The 19,502-nt window shown below is 38.6% G+C and overlaps 2 protein-coding genes across 2 annotated transcripts; both read left to right on the top strand.

Annotated features, from left to right (window-relative positions):
- Nucleotides 1-60: 60 nt before the first annotated feature.
- LOC139936331 (uncharacterized) lies at nt 61-7,344 on the top strand. Its single transcript, XM_071931128.1, has 6 exons — nt 61-135; nt 1,729-1,894; nt 2,315-2,362; nt 4,083-4,219; nt 4,775-4,991; nt 5,968-7,344. Exons 2-6 carry the CDS (start codon nt 1,828-1,830, stop codon nt 6,801-6,803), a joined length of 1,305 nt encoding a protein of 434 aa, XP_071787229.1. The 5' UTR covers nt 61-135; nt 1,729-1,827; the 3' UTR covers nt 6,804-7,344.
- A 1,132-nt stretch (nt 7,345-8,476) lies between these two features.
- Nucleotides 8,477-17,377, top strand: LOC139936258 (uncharacterized). Its single transcript, XM_071931049.1, has 6 exons — nt 8,477-8,624; nt 12,115-12,284; nt 13,000-13,047; nt 13,981-14,120; nt 15,081-15,285; nt 16,248-17,377. Exons 2-6 carry the CDS (start codon nt 12,218-12,220, stop codon nt 17,015-17,017), a joined length of 1,230 nt encoding a protein of 409 aa, XP_071787150.1. The 5' UTR covers nt 8,477-8,624; nt 12,115-12,217; the 3' UTR covers nt 17,018-17,377.
- The last annotated feature ends 2,125 nt before the right edge of the window (nt 17,378-19,502 follow it).

Raw genomic sequence — 19,502 nt, 5'->3', positions numbered from 1 at the left:
GAAAAATCAGCCGCCTAACCTTTGACATCGAATAGGTTTCTGCAATACGCCAACGCGCACGCACCGCCAGGTAAAATGCCAACATAACATACTTCATCAGTGGAGCCTCGGACCCATGTACATGTTTTTTTTACAGTAAGTATGTAAATGTTGTCTTTTAGAGTATAAATAGCTACAATAATTGCATTATACGACCGTTGGGAGGATGGGATGGGCGGTGGGATTACGATCGTCTCAACATAGCGAAAGGACAGTCTAAGATATCTACATTTTGTAGAGTTAAATATTGCCCTTTTTTATCATAATCTCAATGACTATTATATAAACCAGTTATAGAAAAGAAAAAGGATGATAATATTACTGCAATCAATTATAATGGAGGGAGTGGTCGGGGTTCACTTTTCACCAAAATAAATACATTTGTAAGTATTGTTTGCAGCTTTGCTGAAGACGAGCAGCGTAGAGACCCAACCGGCTCTTTTCAGAGCCAACATTCACCCTAGAGATGTACACATGGTTGTACCCGCAAGTTTACTATTTATTTATAGTTTCTTCTTGAATACATTTGTGTAGATGAAAGAAAAAAGGTGTGCTTTTTTTTAGCCCAACGAAACAATACAAAAAGGTATCCTACTTGCGCACGTTAGGTTTATTTTCTTTGCGGCAATCCAACCTAAATAATAAGTAACGGTGATTTATGACAAATTTCAGACAAACTGTTGTTCAATTGTTTTTATTGGCAACGAGCTTACATTATGGTCTTGGACAATAAACCTCAACACATAAGCCCCTTTAAAGACACCGGACACCCTTGTCTCACGAAGTTGAGTGTCTTCAGATGCTTGATTTCGAGACCAGGTGTTAGGTCTCGAAATCAATTCAAACATTATTTCACTGAGAAATTATATCTTTCCTGGTCAGTTTTAACTCCAATGTTTCAATTTTGGTTATTCTTTTAATTTGCAGTTCGAACATTGTTATCAAAGCGGAATTATAAAGCAATTCAATTAAAACAAAAAGGTCAACAACAAAGACGACAATTAATAGAAATACAGATTAGATAAACCACTAAAAGACACTCAAAAAATGCACAGGGTGTTGTGGGAACCCTCGTATACATTGAAAACCCACTATGGAATAAACCAGCTAAAAACAGGAAACCCTAGCAGTTATAGAACTGGACAGCCCCCAATTAAAAAGATGACAAAAATAGGAACACAAATTTGCTAAAACAAGATAATATATACAAACATGCACAGGATGTGGGAGACCCTCATTTCTGAAGGCATACTAGCAATGAAATTAACATTTACAGCCCAGCACACCAATAAGTAGCTCCAGACTAAGATAATTGGTTTAAAAGTTTAGTATTATAATACGTTGGGCCTAGTCACGAGTGAATGGTTTAGAAAAACACATTTTCTTTGTCATTCCCTTGACACACCCTTACTAAGAGAGCAATTGTCTTTGGGAATAGCTCATGAATAAATTGTGCAAAGAGTGTGTCACTAGTCAAGTCACTAAGTGGCCAATTATAGGAGGAAGTCCTGAAAACTGTAAACAAAATGTACATTATGCAAATAAACAGGAAGGGACAACAAGAATATTCCAACTGAATTACCTGTAAGAAAAACCAACATCAACACTTTAGTAATTCACGAAACCGCTCACAGAATAATCTGATATGAATGTGTGACATGTGCTTTCAATGTTTCGATTAACTTTCAGTACAGACGATATTTCCCCAAAAGAAACTAGCTGATATTTCCCCAAAATAATCTCGTGCTGAAATTATTATCTGGAAGAGAATCAAATCACTCGTCCATCATGACTGACAACAACTTTCCAACGCCATTTCTTTTGGCCATCTCTGTGGTGTTCATATTTCAGATAGGTAAGTTAAATACATCGCTGCCATTAGCTATAATTTGGATGGTTTCAGTTTGGCTTTATTTTGCAAGTGCTTGATGAATTTATGTTTTGTGTAAACAAAACATTTGGAAATTATTTTATTAAAATTACATATGTTAATTTCTAGCTATGATCTACGACATGCGAGTCCTGACATTTTTCATTTGTGCAAATCTGGAAGGCTACCAAGTAACTAAGGCTAGCTTCCTAATTCAATATCGAATATGTGGTAACATGTTGTTAAACCATAACACATATGCATTTCTAGCTGCATCTACAACATGCAAGTCCTAAAAGTCCCTCATTTGTGAAGACCTGGAAGGCATTTTGTTTTAAATAACGAACAAATCTGCCAAGTAACTAGCTTCCTAATTTTGTTATCAAAACATTTTTAAAACTACAGGACTTTTAAACGCTGAGAGAAATTCAACAGAAAATGATGAATGCGAAGGTAAGTATTATGGATATCGAATAAAATCACAGCTTGCTTAAAAACTTATCTTATGAGCAAATATTTGGAGGGGCACAAGTCACATGAAACTTATGTTACATAGTTCACTATGGTAACCGATTTCAGCAATAGGCTACGCATATTTTTTTTGCTTCACCAGATTTAGGGGTATTTTGCAAGATTTTTTCAAAATTTGGGCCTGGAAAGGAGAAGGGGTCTAAAATGTTCTTGTTTCGGGTAAAGGAGAGCACCAGCCAGCCACCCAACCATGGGCAGGGCTGGCTTCAATGCAGTCAGGGCAAGTCTAGAGTCAAATTAATTGTTTTCTAGTACCCGTAGTTTTAAGCCAAGTTTCATGTCTTCCAGAGCCACTTTTAGGAAACAAAGGCATTGGGCTCCGTCTCAGGCTTGGGCTCCTTCAATAATTTTGGATAAGTGTAGTAGTGTACATACATTTTGCATGTTTTCTCCAATGACGTGTCTCAAACCAAGTCCAAAGACTTCATGTACCAGTCTCCAGTACAGTCCCAATGCTCCAAGGGCCCGAGTCAAGTGATCTAGGACCATGCAGTCTCAAGCCAAGTCCAAATACTTCCAGGACCAGTCTCCAGTAAGGTCCCACCTCTTCCAGGGCCCGAGTCAAGTGATCTAGGACCATGCAGTCTCAAGCCAAGTCCAAATACTTCCAGGACCAGTCTCCAGTAAGGTCCCACCTCTTCCAGGGCCCGAGTCAAGTGATCTAGGACCATGCAGTCTCAAGCCAAGTCCAAAGACTTCTGGGACCAGTCTCCAGTACGGTCCCAACTCTTCCAGGGCCCGGGTCAAGTGATCTAGGACCATGCAGTCTCAAGTCAAGTCCAAAAAATTCTTGGACCAGTCCCTATAGTCCCAACGGGGCCTGATGAGTCAACGATCTAGGATCACTCTCTAAAAGTCCCAATTCTTCCAGTGTCCAATTCAAGTGATCTAGGACCATGCAGTCTCAAGTCAAGTCCAAAAAATTCTTGGACCAGTCCCTATAGTCCCAACGGGGCCTGATGAGTCAACGATCTAGGACCACTCTCTAAAAGTCCCAATTCTTCCAGTGTCCAGTTCAAGTGATCTAGGACCAGTCTCAAGTCATGTCCCAAGTTTTCAGGGATAGTATCAAGTTCCAAGACTTCCAGGACCAGTCTCACGCCCTAAGTCTTATAGGACCAGCAGTGTCAATTAAAGTCATGTCTTCATAGAACAAGCTTCGAGTCAAGTTCCCAATTATTCTTGGCGCACTCCAATCAACTCCAACGCAAGTCTGAATAATCTGAACAATTTTCAACAATTCCTCATAGATCCCAAATCCCACCAAATCTTCATAAGCAATCACATTTATAATTAAGGCCTAAAAAAAAACCTAAAAAAACAACAACAAAACGAACGCTCTCCTGACCCCATTGTCAAGTTCCCCAGCGGTAGTTTCAGGAGGATAACTACAAAGTACCAAGTAGGCCTACTACCAAGTAAGTCTCAGATGTCATTTCTCAGTTCTTCCACATCATCTCTCAAGTCAAGTTTGTCAAGTCCCGAGCCAAGACCCAAAATGTTGGAACTTGGCCCGAGTCAGAGTCTCTTGGGTTAAGCCCCTATCTCTGCCAAGGGCAAGCTCATTTTAGGACCCCCCCACCCCCACCATCGCAAGACAAATCCTATATTTATGACTCTTCTATTGTTCTTCTGCCTCCAGTGATTGGAGACGTATCTCTAGATGGATGGAGAGCTGGGACACGTAAAGGAGTTGTCTTCGTCTGTTTCGACAATGGCGGTACCCTCGAGTGGGGGGTTATCTGCACCAGCTACAACTGGGACGATTTTGATGCAAAGGTACTTTGGTTCTTCTTTTTTAGAACACCAATATTTTCAGACACCCTTTAGGCCAATTTCTAATACTTTATGTCCAAGACTTTATTATTTGGTAGATTTTACCAGAGTTGTGGTCTAGATATTGAGATGGCTCTTTGGCCAAAAATGACGCGACTCGTTTCTGGCACATCAAAATATGTTGAGCTTGTGTTAACTCGGCCACGACAAACTGTAAACCAGTTAACAGTAACACTGGGGTGAACCCCTACACGATAAGTATTCTGTGTTCTTGATATATGCACTACCAATCCCACAGGTACACTGGACCTACGGCTGAATGTCCCATCCGAAGGATACAAATAATGACAAAGTATCATGCGCAAGGGCACAAATCATACGACAGGGACTAATTAGAGACTGTGTCCTAAGTTAGTGCGTGCGGTATTTTCAACTGCTTGGCCACGACAATCCACATTCAAAACAGATCATTCTTGTACTTGTTTACCTGGTCCATCATGTCAATTAAGTGAAAACATTATTATCTGGTGTCTTAATTTCTTTACTTCACAATAACAGGTAGTGTGTGGTCAGCTTGGATATGGGGGTTCATCTAAAGCCGTTCAAAATGCAGAGATTGAATTCCTGTCAGTGTCGTCGGCTTATAAAGATGTCGCCATGGACAGCGTCCAGTGTATCGGTAACGAGACGAGGTTACTTGACTGTAAGCATGGCACAGTCTGCAAGAACCCATGGTTTATCAGCAACCTGGCTGGTGTCAAATGTGATGATAAAGGCAAGTGCTCTTCAAAAACTACAAAATAATTTGGAAGTTTAAAAAGTGACCATATATAACGTTATTTAAAATCTATTAAATAACAGGATATTTGCATATAATCCAAGCAATACACTGTCATTAGGGAAAAAGGTAATGCAGCAATGCAGGGCCCAATTTCATAGAGCTGCTTAAGCAAAAATGTTTGCTTAAGCAAATAAAATCTTTGCTTTGTTAAATCAGATTGCCGGCTAAGACTCCACTCAATTGTTATGCTAAGTAAACAACAGCTAATTATTAGTCACGAGCAATGTACATGGCATGACACTTTTGCCAGTAACATGTGTTAAAATAAGCGAGCTATTTTCGTGCTTAAGCAATTTTTTTGCTTAAGCAGCTCTATGAAATTTGGCCCTGGTGGTAATCAGGTATAGGGTGCACCCCACTAAATATACTCCCATAGCATACAGTGCAAAATGCTTAATAGTAAACAAATACACGAGAAATAGCCTACTTAGAAGTCTCATAGCTTTTTTAAGTAAATGACAAATTAATCATTGACTCATGAACTTTAATTCTCTGCTCAAATTAATAAGGCGAGTCCCTGGGCCTCTCCCTCCAAGCCCAAACACCCCTACACAATTTTTCCAAACGTCTTAGCGTTCCTACACTTCTCAGCAAATAGGGCCAACATTTAAAGGACCAATGTCATCCAAAATACATCAAGTTAGAAGCCAACAACCTCAAATTGGGCCCAAGTCACAATTGGGCACATTTTTTTTATACACTGAAACCGTTTTTGTGGGAGCTTTTAAATCTGTAAAATATAAATATATTTAGAGGAAACTTATACATGTAACAAATTTGCATAAGCTTTCGTAGCAACAACTACTTCATCGGATGCAATGAAGGAGGGGTGGGGCAACCAAAAAGTAGCCGGTGAATATGTATAATTTGTTTACAACTGTTTTTTTTTTATTCTCATAATTTCAATCAGGTAACGATAACGATAGCGGCGGTGGTGTCAGCACTGATTCCGACGATGGCAAATTTGATCAGCATGATGAAAACCAATTTGATCAGTATGATAACACATGGGATTCAGGAGATAATAGAATAGTCACCAGCCGCACACAAAAGAAGTCCACCGTCGTTATTTTTGTAGTCATTGGTGTGATCATCATTATAATTTCGGGGATAGTACGCTTGATGAAAAGATGCCAGCTCCAGGAAAGGCGGAATAACCACATCCCGAATACTGTGGAGAACTTCCAAATGGTGCCCCCCAACTATCAAGTAGGGCAGCATCCTCCTCCAGCAGGAAGTGCTTTCCCGAATTCACAGCAAATGTACCCTCCTAATAGCCAGACTGGACAAATGATGCCCCAGTCTCATCCTACTCCTTACCCAGCAGGGGCACCCCAGCATCCCCCTCCAGGAGGGACGTTACCCCCACCCCAGCCAAATCCTTATCCAACTGGGGGACCCCCACAGTACCCTCCTCCTGCTGGAATGATGACCCCGTCCCAACCAAACCCTTATCCAACTGGGGGACACCCGCAGTATCCCCCTCCATCCCAGCAAAATCCTTACCCGCAGCAGTACCCGTCTCCTACTGGGATGATACCCCCATCCCAACCAAATCCTTATCCCACAGGGGGACCCCCACAGTATCCGCCTTCAACTGGGATGATTCCCCCATCCCAGCCAAACCCTTACCCAAGTGGGGGCCCCCCACAGTACCCACCTCCCATCAATGAGGGTACTGACTTGCCAAACTGTCCACCACCATCTTATGATGACACCTACAAATCAGAACCAGTTAGAGAATGAACATGAACAGAGTCTTGACCCAGAGGCCGACAGAACTGGTATCTAAGTGCTGAAGACAAAGTAATTATGAACCAACTTTAAAATCCTGGTTGCTGCACGTGTCATTGGGCACACTTGTTTTTCATGGCACCCACGTCTGGTGTTTTGGCCGAGTTTTGCCACAAGAGTGGTGCCCGTACTACAAAGGAGTTGACAGGTCTGATAAGTTTGTCAAAACACGGACGAGGCACTTTTGACATCTGTATAGGTAACCAAAGAGCACCAAGGCAATGAATGACCGGGGCAAAGAGGCAATTGAATTGCCTGTAGTTGCATCGACGTATACTATTTCAATTAAATTAAATTAAATTAAATTGATCAGCACAATTCACACTTTTGGCATTTCCAAGGGTAGCACCAGACAACACGACACTGTTGACTTGAGGCTACACTTTATTCTATAAAAACTACTTATAGTATTCATGTATTGTTGTGTTTTTCTTCTTCAAAGTAGATTATCGTGAGAGCAATCTTTTGTACATAATTGAACTTTAAATTAAATACAAAAACAAATGTTCACTTTGTGTTTGTGTTTGTTAAAAAATGTGTTTGAAGTCCTTGAAATTAAGGGAGTAAAGTTGTTGTTTCAGATTTTTTAAGGAACTTTTGAGCGTTAATTTGAAGTTGCTGGGAGACCCCCCCCCCCCGTAAGTTTTTTGACAGATATTCATCAAACGGATTTCTAGTTGTGAAGCCAACACCGTAAGTTAGCCTTAAGTCAAGGCGCACGCGGCACCCCCAGATGTCACACGACACTGGTTCTTATTGGCTAACACTCATTACGCCATTGCATTATGCATTTCTCCAACCAAAATCGGTAGCTGCCGCTGCGTGCACCTTGAATAAAGGCTAACCGTAAGGTGGCTGGCGTACCTTTTCAGCGGTAGACTTCTTTTGCAATTATTGTGTTTATTTCATTATTTAAGTTGTTTGTTCTTTAGCTTAGGTAGAGTCAAATTTTGGTATGTGTCAGCGTACTAAATCAAAACAAAATATCAAAAACGATACCATAAAGGTCACAAAGTTTCAGTTCTGTTTGCTGAGACAACAGCACAAGCTGTCCAGAGAACACTCTAATTATTTTGAATTAAAGATTAAAAAAAAAATTATATAGCGGTAGGCTACACGCTGTATGAAGACCTGATGTGTTCCCATAAGTTGTTCTCAGTTTAAATAAGGCAGTTAATGTAAAATCACATTATAACAGAAAAGTGTGTGGATCGTGGTTATTGTGTTACTATGGTTACACTGTATAAAAGGGAAGATGCAGATGAGATATACATCTTAATGATTATTGTGTCTCATGTATGTCCTTCCTCAACCATGCTGCCATTTTTGTAGCCATTTTCTACATAAAACGTCTACCCAACACATATAATGAACATGTCTTGCGATAGTGATAAATACAGACTAATGGAGAGCGAAGACAGAGGGGGAATTTCCCTCGCATATACGTAAACACGGGCTGTCAACACAACGTGCTGACGTAAAACCCCTCCAAGAAAAATGTAATGATCCAATGACGCATCAGCGTGAATCATAAGCAGGGTGTTCGAATATTATAATGTGGGAAATTATGAATAAATCAGCCGCCTAACCTTTGGCATTGAATTTAGAGTTCAGCAAGACGTCAACACACGTACATGTACACACACAGCCTGTGCCATCATGATGTTGGTCTAATAATGGATGCATGGATCTTTACTAATCGATGATTGCGTGAGGTAAAAATGGCAACATAAAATACACCAACTATGGAGCCTCTTTTTGTTTGATTATACAGTAAGTATGTAAATTTTGTATTTAGATATAGGCCTATAGCAACGACCGTCGGAAGGATGATTGGATGGGATGTACGATCATACTTAGAGCTAAATGCCCCCTGTTCTTCATTTTTCCATGACCAATAAAGTGGGAAACAAAATGTATTTAAGATCAGATCAATCAATTACTGCAGGGCCGGAGTGGAGTTTTATTTGTGTGTCATTTAAGGCAAAGTATTGTTTTAATCAAATATAAATGTAGATGTACCATAATGACACTAACATCTGCAAATTGCATTTCATTTGGTCGTGTTTTTGAGATATTGCCGAAAATTTGGAGCGAATACATGTTCACGCAGGAAGAATAACCACTGAAATAAACATTAGAGAAGCAGATTTGGGGGTATAAAACATGTTATCTAGTTGCAAAACCACTTTACTTCGAAGTGAAAAGTTTCTCAAAATGCTTTATAGCCCTACCATCAAAAGCTGCTGTAGACTTCCAACTTGAAGGAACACTTTGCCTTGGATCGGACGAGTTGGTCTATTAAAAGCGTTTGAAACCGTTTGTTATGAAATGTATACGGTTAGAAAGATGTTTTAAAAGTAGAATATAATGATCCACACAAGTATCACTCGAAATTGCACGGTTTTCCTTTTACGTCGCGAACTATCACGGTCGGCCATTTATGGGAGTCAAAATTTTGACTCCCATAAATGGCCGACCGTGTTAGTCGACAGGGTTAAAAAAGAAAACCACGCAATTTCGAGGCATATTTTTGTAGATCATTGTGTTCTACTTTTACAATATCTTTCTAACCATATACATTTTATAACAAACGGTTACAGAACGCTTTTCGAAGACCAACTCGACCGATTCAAGGCAAAGTGTTCCTTTAAGGCTCTATTTGCATTCATTGAAGAGTGATACCAAAACGTATACATTAATTTCCTTAAAGACACTGGACACTATTGGTAATTGTCAAAGACCAATCTTCACACTTAGTGTATCTCAACATATGCATACAATAATAAACCTGTAAATATTTGAGCTCAATCGGTCGTCGAAGTTGCGAGATATTAATGAAAGGAAAAAAACACCCTTTTTGCACCATGGTCACACAAAGTGTACTCTCAGATGCTTGATTTTGAGACATCAAAGTCTAAATCTGAGGTCTCGAAATCAAATTTGTTGAAAATTACTTCTTTCCGGAAAACTCTGTCACTTCAGAGGGAGCCGTTTCTCAGAATGTTTTACACTATCAACCTCTCACCACTAGTAATCAAGAAAGGTTTAATGCTAATAATTATTTTGAGTAATTACCAATAGTGTCCACTTCCTTTAAAAGGAAGGCTGTATTGGTTTTGTGGTCAGTGAAAACAAAGCAAAATATGGTTTATGCTCAGTCAATACTTCAATATCTGTCTCTTTAAAGGGAAGGTGCACGTTTGGTAATTGTCAAAGACCAGTCTTCTCACTTGGTGTATCACAACATAAGCATAATCTTAAAAACCTGTCAAAATTTGAGCTCAATTGGTCGTCGAAGTTGCAAGAAAATGATGAGAGAAACAACACCCTTGTTGGACGAATTTGTGTGCTTTCAGATAGGAATAAAAGATTTCTGGCTAGAAGTCTTTTATTATTTGAGTGAGAAATTACCTTTTTCAAAATCTATGCTACTTCAGAGGGAGCCGTTTCCCACAATGTTTTATACTATCAACAGCTCTCTAATGCTCGTTACCAAGTCAGTTTTTAAGTTAATATTTGTTTTGAGTAATTACCAAACATGTACCTTCCTTTTAAGCTAACATGTTGCGATGTGATATTTTAAAATATATTGTAAGATAATGCAAAGTTTGGCACACTTCTTAGCTTTGAAGCATGTTATAAACACTGGTAAATAATCACCTATAATACAGTACGGACAGTGATGATGTCTGTATGGTTTAGTATGTATACATCCAACATGCCAAAGAGATTTATATAACTGCATGATTTTCTGAAGAAAAATCCTTCAAATCCTATAGTTGAGGATACAATTAACTTCTATATGGTTCCAACTCACAAACAAGGACAGGGTAGTTGGTATTGCGACGTCACTCTTTGCTTTAGCAAATTAAGATTGATACAAAGTTAAGATCAATCTTAGTGTTTTGTGAAACCGAAACAGCGCGAAACATTAGCGGGACCCGCTAGTAAAGATAAATACATTATTTTTGTATTAAAAAATCAACTGGCAGCACCTAGGTAGCAAAACGTTGAATTGTGTGGCATTACAAGAAAATTATGTTAAACATTGAATAAGAGAAATATAAAATGGTAAAAACTAGAAAACAGGGATCCAGAAGAAGCTAAAATTTCCATGATAGAAAAAGAGGTACGTTTTTAATTGCATTTTTTTTAGTTTGGGTTTTAAATTTACAGTCCGAACATTGCTTTCAAAGCAGGATTATAAAGCAATTCAATTTGTTCTCAAAAATTTCAAGAAGCATGCCTTAAATTTTAATAATTTGGTTTCTTTTTGTGGGACTATTAAAAGATTTCTACAGTTATTTGTGAGCACAAAAAGGAATATTTTCCTTGTTTTAGTAGTTAAATAAACACAGGCAATATGCACTCAGAAAAAAAAAGGAACAAAAATACTTATATTTTTGTCTGTAATTGAGGAACAAGTGATTAAAAATTCAATTCCTTCCTTTTTTTCTGGCTGGGATTGAGGAAAAAGGTACAAACATATATGTCCCCTTCTCTTTTGGCTGGATATGAGTAACAGTTTAAGGGGGGGGGGGGTCAGCTTTCTCAATAATGAATCATCTGAAACGGTGTGTAGGCACCCTATAGCCCCCTTAAAGGCCAACTTCTCCTTGATATTATGTTGCAATAATATTTTTGAGTATAACATGTGTAATTGTTTTGATAACAAATGGATAGCAGAAGACTGGTTACTTATTTTGTAAAAGTGCTAAGATTTCTCAATTTGTTCTTGCAGCAATATTTCATTGAGAAAATAGAACGATCTTAACATTTTGAAAACAACTTCCAGAAAAGTTGCTACATAGATTACCCGAAACCCACAAAGACGTTCTTCAACGGCTTTATCCTCTTTATACTATAAACAGAAGTGAATGGTTTAGAAAAACAATTATTTGTCATTCCCTTAATCGACACATCCTAGAAGAATTGTCGGGAATAGCTCATAAATATATTATTTAAAGACGTCACAGAAAGGATTTAGCCACGTCATCAAGTAACCTATTTTCTTATTTTTAAGTATACCATATTAAACAAAAAACAGGAAGGGACAAAAATAACTATCGAACTGAATTACTGTTTAAAAACTATAACGTAAGCAAAAAACCACATCAGCAAACCACATCAGCACTTTCACTAAACCAGAATAATCTGGTTAAAGTATGCGTGTGTTTTCAATGTTGCGCCATGAAAGTTTCAGACTAATTAATTGTCCATTCACCAATTGAAACTTTTCATTCTTTTTTTTTCTGAACAGAAACTAGCTGATATTTATCAAGTGGTGCTGGAATTATTATCGGGAAGGGACTCAACACTAGCCAGCCACTGACCTAATCTAGCGAGTCGTCATATCACTCATCATGGCTGGACAGCACTTATCGACGCCATTTCTTTTGGCAATCTCTGTGTTGCTCATATTTCAGATAAGTAAGTTAAACATTGTTAAAAAAAAAAAGAAGGGATTTGAGGCATTGCATGGTGAGGTATCAAGAAATATTTGAAAAGAAACGTTGGTTTCAACTTGAAGTAAGAAGCCAACAGTTCTTTTCAGAACCACCCCAAACTCATTTTAGAGATAGTTATTTCATGGTGTTACCGCAAGCCTTTCCATATCGAATTTCCACCATGCAAAGTTTCAAATCCTACTTAATATATTTGGTTTGCGCTAACACCATATATCTACCTGCCAGGTAGATCTTTTGAAAACATGATTCCAGTTATCATTGCTGTTTTAAGCTAATTTTGAGAGTTTTGCCAGTCTAGCCTTCTCGAGTAAGTGCTTGATGAATTCAGGTTTGGTTTGAACAAAATATGGAACCGTTTTAACATGAAATGACATCATGAGAATTTCTAGCTACGATCTACCACATGCGAGTCCTAATATTTTTCATTTGTAAAACCCTGAAGGGCACGTCAACGGGTTGTTATACCTCAAAAAAGTACATGCGCAGCTAGCTTCCTAATTAAATATCGAAACAATTGTTAACCTTGTATGAATTCCTAGCTGCATCTGCCACATGCGAGTCCTTACTTTATTTTGCAGAAACAAGGAAGGCACTTTATTTTATAACTGAAAAACTTACCAAGTTACTAGCTTCGTAATTAATTTTTTTATCGAAACATTTTTTTTTTATCTACACAGCACTTTCAAATGCTGAGAGAAATTCAACAAAAAGTGATGAATGCGACGGTAAGTATTATTGGGATTACTTATAAACTTACATTTTGGACACCTTTGGTAATATTGTCAAAGACCAGTACTCTCAATTGGTGTATCCCAATAGTGCATAAAATAACAAACCTTTCTCAAGTCAAGTGAAAAAAACTTGTGGGCCCAGTCTCTATAGTAAAGTCACAATTCTTCCAGGGTCCGAGTCAAGTGATCTAGGACCTGTCTCAAGTTAACTCCCAAGTCAGTCAGGGCCAGTGCCAAGTTCCAAGACTTATTTATACTTGGTTCTAAGTCTTCGATCTTGGCTTTTTAGTCGTCCTGACAGCCGCTACAAATAGCGCCCTCTTGTGACCAACCTTCGTCATTTAGCCTACGATCAAATCGATCTTTGAATACATGAATATACATAATACGCAGGGGGTCAAGTCTTAGATTGCGAGTTAAGGCACTTGAGAGATAGTGTGGGTCGTTTTCGTGGCTGGGATGCAGAAGAATAACCGCGATCTAAGACTTGAATTAAGTCAAAAGACTTATAGGACCACTGTCGGGTCCCAAGTCTAGGACCAGTGTCAACTCAATGGGGCACTTCTCCAGTCACCTCCCATATAAAAAGGCAAGTCTCATTAGTCATTTCTCAAGTATATTTATATAATTTCTCATGTCAAATCCCAAGGATGGTCAAGTCGTAGTCTCAAAATGTTGAAACTTGGCATCAGATGAGCCCCGACTCAGATGTCATTTCTCAAGTCTTTCACATAATCCTACTCAAGTCAAATCCCAAGGTAAGTTTGTCAAGTCCAAATCAGGTCCCAACAAAATGTTGAAACTTATCTTGAGTCAGAGTCTCGGTGCACCCTTATGCCAAGTGCATACTGATTTTAGAACCCCCCCCCCCCCCCACCACCACCAACAATTCCTATATTTATGACTTGTTTATTGTTCTGCCTCCAGTGATTGGAGATGTATCTCTGCTAGATGGCTGGAGAACTGGGACACGTCAAGGAGTTGTCTTGATCTGTTTCGACAATGACGGTACCCTCGAGTGGGGAGTTATCTGTACCAGCTACACATGGGACGATTTTAATGCAAAGGTATACTTTGATCTTTTGTTTATTTTTTATTTTTTAGAACCCCGATCTGTTCAGACATCCTGAGGCAAATTTCTAGTACTTTATGTCCCAAATCAGATATCAGTTTGTAGATTTTACCAGAGTTTGGGTCCTGATTTTGAGACGGCTCCGTATGGGAAAAAGTGACGAGACTAATTTTTGGCACATCAAGATATGCTGAGCACGTGTTTTAAAACTCGGCTACAACAAACTGTGACAAACTGGTAACGCTTTACAAATCATACAACAGGGGCTTGAGAGTGAGTCTCAAGTATGTGAGTCTGGTGTTTTCAACTGCTTGGCCATCTCAAGCCACTATCTATATACAGATCATTCTTTTACTTATGTACCCTGGTCCATCATGTCAATTAAAGACAGTTGGTAATACACCGATTCATTAGGCCAGGCCCAATTATCATTGACCAATCACAACCGCGAAATCTGATCACCATTTGAACCGTTTGGTGATCTTTGCACTAATGGTGATCGGGTTTCGCGGCTGTGATTGGTCAACTGGTAAGAAGGCGGGGCGTAATGGATCAGTCTATTGTCAAAGACCAGTCTACTCACTTGGTGTATCTCAACAGATGCATAAAATAACAAACCTGTGAAAATTTGAGCTCGATTTGTCGTCGGAGTTGCGAAATAACTATGAAAGAAAAAACACCTGTAGTCGCACAAAGTTGTGTGCTTTCAGATGCTTGATTTCGAGACCTCAAGTTCTAAATCTGAGGTCTAAAAATCAAATTCGTGGAAAATTACTTCTTTCTCGAAAACTACGTCACTTCAGAGGGAGCCGTTTCTCAGAATGTTTTATACTATCAACCTGTCCCTATTACTAGTTACCAAGTGAGGTTTTATGCTAATAATTATTTTGAGTAATTACCTTTGAGTTATAACATAATATTTGTTGTCTTCAATATTTTTACTTAACAACAACAGGTAGTGTGTGGTCAGCTTGGCTTTGGGGGTTTATCCAAAGCCGTTATAACTGCAGAGATGGAATTCCTTGCAGTATTGACAGCTTTTAAATCTGTCGCCATGGACAGCGTCGAATGTATCGGTAATGAGACGAGATTGCTTGACTGCAAGTATGACACTAAATGCCATATCAGCGACCTAGCCGGTGTCAAATGTGATGATAAAGGCAAGTGCTCTAACAACTACTAGATAATTTGAAGTTTTAAAAGTGATCAAGATAGCTTTGTTCCACAGCAATTTATTTGCAAATAATCAAAGTAATAAACCTATTACTAAAGTTATGCAAATGTGTCACACGCATCCTATAAACGCGCACTGACACATCACACGCAACCGATACAATCTGCACTAGCGAAATAGTACATCACACGCATCATAAAATGCCACTGTGAAAAATTGTGCTTAAGCAGCGCTATAAAATTGAGCACAGGAAACTGATTCCCATATTATGGGGAAACCGAAATTTTGTCATAATGATGTAGTGTCTATAGTGTGGGTCTATAATCCATCATGAATGCATTGATATCAATAAATTCTACACATGTACTTTCATTCCATGCCTCTTGATTTGAATGAACACTTCTTCAAGGATATTTCATTTATTTAAACAGCCGCGTTACTGTTAGTCTAAGGGAATCATTGTGTGGTGAAGAGGTTTTCAACTAGTGGTTTAAACCCAATGAGGCCTGGTTCTTGATCATTTTACCGAGGCGAAGTCGAGACAAATTATCAAGAACCAGGCCTCGGCGGGTTTAAACCACAAGTTGAAAACCGATTCAACACACTTTGATTCCGAAAGAATTCGATTAACAATTTCAATTTTTGAACCTATTTCACTCTTTGACCTAAAAGTGTTGATACTTTTTGATCCAAAAGGTATCTATGAATGATAGATAAAACAATGTAAGTATTTAGCGCTTTAGACCAACCATGGCTCCATGGACCAACTAACATGAGAAAACTGCATTTAAGCTTAGCTTCCGAAGCAACAAATCCTTCTCCAGATGCAATGAAGGGGACAAGCAAAAAGAACATGTATTTGTAAACTGTCGAGTAACCGATGAAGATAAAAGTTTATGTGAATTTTGTTTATAACATTTTTTTTCATTCTCATCATTCCAACCACAGGTAACGATAACAGCGGTGGTGGTGTCGGCAATGGTTTCAACGATGACCAATTAATTGATCAGGATGATAACCAATTTGATCAGTATGATAACACGTGGGATTCAGGAGACGATAGCATCCCCACCAGCCGCCCAAATAGAATGCCCACCGTCGTTATTGTTGGAGTCATTGGTATGATCGTCATTTCCATCTCAGGGATAGTACGCTGGATGAAAAGAAGCCAGCTACAGCAAAGACGGAATAACCACATCCCGAATACTGAGGAGAACTTCCAAATGGTGCCCCCTAACTATCAAGTGGGGCAGCATCCTCCTCCAGCAGGAAGTGCTTTCCCAAATTCACAGCAAATGTACCCTCCTAATAGTCAGGCTGGACAAATGATGCCCCAGTATTATCCTTCTCCTTACCAAGGGGCACCTCAGCGACCCCCTCCAGGAGGGACGTTGCCCCTATCGCAGCCAAACCCTTACCCAACTGGGGGACCCCCGCAGTACCCCCCTCCATCCCAGAAAAATCCTTACCCAACCGGGGAACCCGCGCAGTACCCGCCTCCTTCTGGGATGATACCCCCATCCCAACCAGACCCTTATCCAGGGGGACCATCACAGTACCCTCCACCGGGAGGGATGTTTCCCCTATCCCAACCAAACCCTTACCCAATTGGGGGACCCCCGCAGTACCCACCTCCCAGTAATGAGGGTACTGACTTGCCAAACTGTCCGCCGCCATCTTATGATGACACAATCAAATCAGAACAAGTAAGAGAGTGAACTGAAGTTTAGATTCTAAGTACCTGAAGACCGCGACTTCGGAATAAAGGTTGCTAGCTGCATGCACTTGTCATTGAGTTTTTCATCATCCACGTTGGCTGATTTTTGCCGCAAATGGTGCGATACCAGAGTTGTTGACAGGCCTTTTGGCGAAATAAGGACGAGGCAGTTTTTACTTAAGGACACTTCTAAGAGAGGAACTTGTACGAGAGTAACCAAAGAGCAGACAGGCAATGGACTACCGGGGCATATAGAGACAATTGCCTCTGGCTTAAAGGAACACGTTGCCTTGGATCGGACGAGTTGGTCTATAAAAAGCGTTTGAAACCGTTTGTTATGAAATGTATACGGTTAGAAAGATGTTTTAAAAGTAGAATATAATGATCCACACAAGTATCACTCAAAATTGCACGGTTTTCTTTTTACGTCGCGAACTATCACGGTCGGCCATTTATGGGAGTCAAAATTTTGACTCCCATAAATGGCCGACCGTGTTATTGGACGAGGTAAAAAAAAAACCACGCAATTGTGAGGCTTATTTGTGTAGATCATTGTATTCTACTTTTAAATCATCTTTCTAACCATATGCATTTTATAACAAACGGTCACAAAACGCTTTTCAAAGACCAACTCGACCGATCCAAGGCAACGTGTTCCTTTAATTAAATTCAATTCAATTGATAATCTCAATTCACACTCAGGGCATTTCAAAGCGTTGCACTCAGACACTTGACACTCCTGACCTCAGGCTATACATTTTCAAAATTAAAACAATTAATATTCTATGAAGGTAAAGTGTTATGTAATATTGATGTGTTTTTTCTTCTTCAAAGTGGATTATCGTGAGAGCAATCTTTTGTTGGTTGCATGCTTTAATCATTATAATTCACACTTTAAATGGAACACACACACACATAATTATTGTCAATGTGTTTTTGTTTTAAGAAATGTTAAATTTGCATCGGGGATAAAGAATATTAATTTTGATTTTTACCCAAACACCGACGTGTGTAAGCACTGTGTGTTTTTGTTTGTAAAAAGTATTTTAAATGAAGGGAATAACTTATAGTTATTTTTGGATTGTTAAAAACTTACTTGGTTAGAAGCACTGCAGCTGTTGTGTATAACATTTTGTGAAATGATTCCCTTATAAGGAATGTGGTGTTAGAGAAGGGGATTAGGGGAAGTGTTAGAGAAGGGTCTCCCATATATGGGTATTCCAATTTCGGAATATTCATCCTGGTGGTCAAAACCACTCCATATTTTATTGTTAGTTTTATTTCTATACATTTTTATAGAATTAAAACAAATAAACGGTCCCAAAACCAAAGGTATACTTTGCCTGTAACCTTTTTGAACTTGGGATTTATCACAGCAACAAACTATTCACGGCGACGACGTTCGGTAATTGTTGTGAAATTTAATTTGAAGTGTTAATCTATTATTCAACGGCGCGATTGTTGAAGGTAAACATTAAGCCAGATTTTATAGTTAGTTTATGTCTATACATTTTTTATAGAATTAAAACAATTGAACGGTCCCAAAACCAAAGGTAGGCTATACTTTGCCTGTAACCTTTTTGAACTTGAGATTCATCACAGCAACAAACTATTTACGGCGATGACGTTCGGTAACTGTTGTGAAATTTAATTTGAAGTGTTAATCTAGTTATCCAGAGGAATGTGAACTTTGCACGCCGGAGAGAAGCCCGTTCAGATAAAAAACAAAAAATAAACATACAATCAACGGCGCGATTGTTGAAGGTAAACATTAAGTTAAAAATAGGTATATTATGTCTCTTATTTTGTACGAAGTTTATATTAAAACATTGTGTCATAAATTTTTTATAGCTATTTTGTTTTTATCATTTTTACACAATATTAATAATAGAATAGCCATGTAAATCGTGTCATGTGTCCGATGGGACAAATTTAGTTAGGGTAAGAAATACTTGGTCATCTGTAAATCGAAACAGCCTATCGTAACCGATAAATTAATTACAAACGCAACTTTCCACTTCATCAATCAAAGAGACAATAAATTGGGTGTAATCATATACCACTAACCAATTAAAAAACTTAGTTTTTTCTTTTAAAAGTTTCCGGCATGCGAACAATTAACCCAATACAAACCACTAATTTTAAACCAAGGGAAAGCGTTCGATAAAACGCGGCTTTTATTCAAATAAAAAGGTTATAAATAATTTATTTCTCAGTTGATGACAAAATGTACTTAAAAATAACATTGAATGTTCTCAGTGCATCTTATATGTTGAGGTTTTGGCTAAGTGCCCCATCAGCCGAGTGGACTAAATGAAATCTAGACTTTATATACAAACTACCAAGTAAAAACTTTCCGTTTTATAAGCTTTAAAGTTATTATTTTAATTTGTTAAATAATTATGTCTTTGTTATGAATGCAATATAATATTTGGTTTATTGTAAAAACATTAGAATATATAAGCAGCCTATATATAGAGACTGAA

This window comes from Asterias amurensis, chromosome 4, assembly GCF_032118995.1.
Source record: "Asterias amurensis chromosome 4, ASM3211899v1".
Taxonomy (NCBI): Eukaryota; Metazoa; Echinodermata; class Asteroidea; order Forcipulatida; family Asteriidae; genus Asterias; species Asterias amurensis.
Note: the sequence above shows the minus strand (reverse complement) of the source record. Positions and strands in the feature narration are given on the sequence as shown.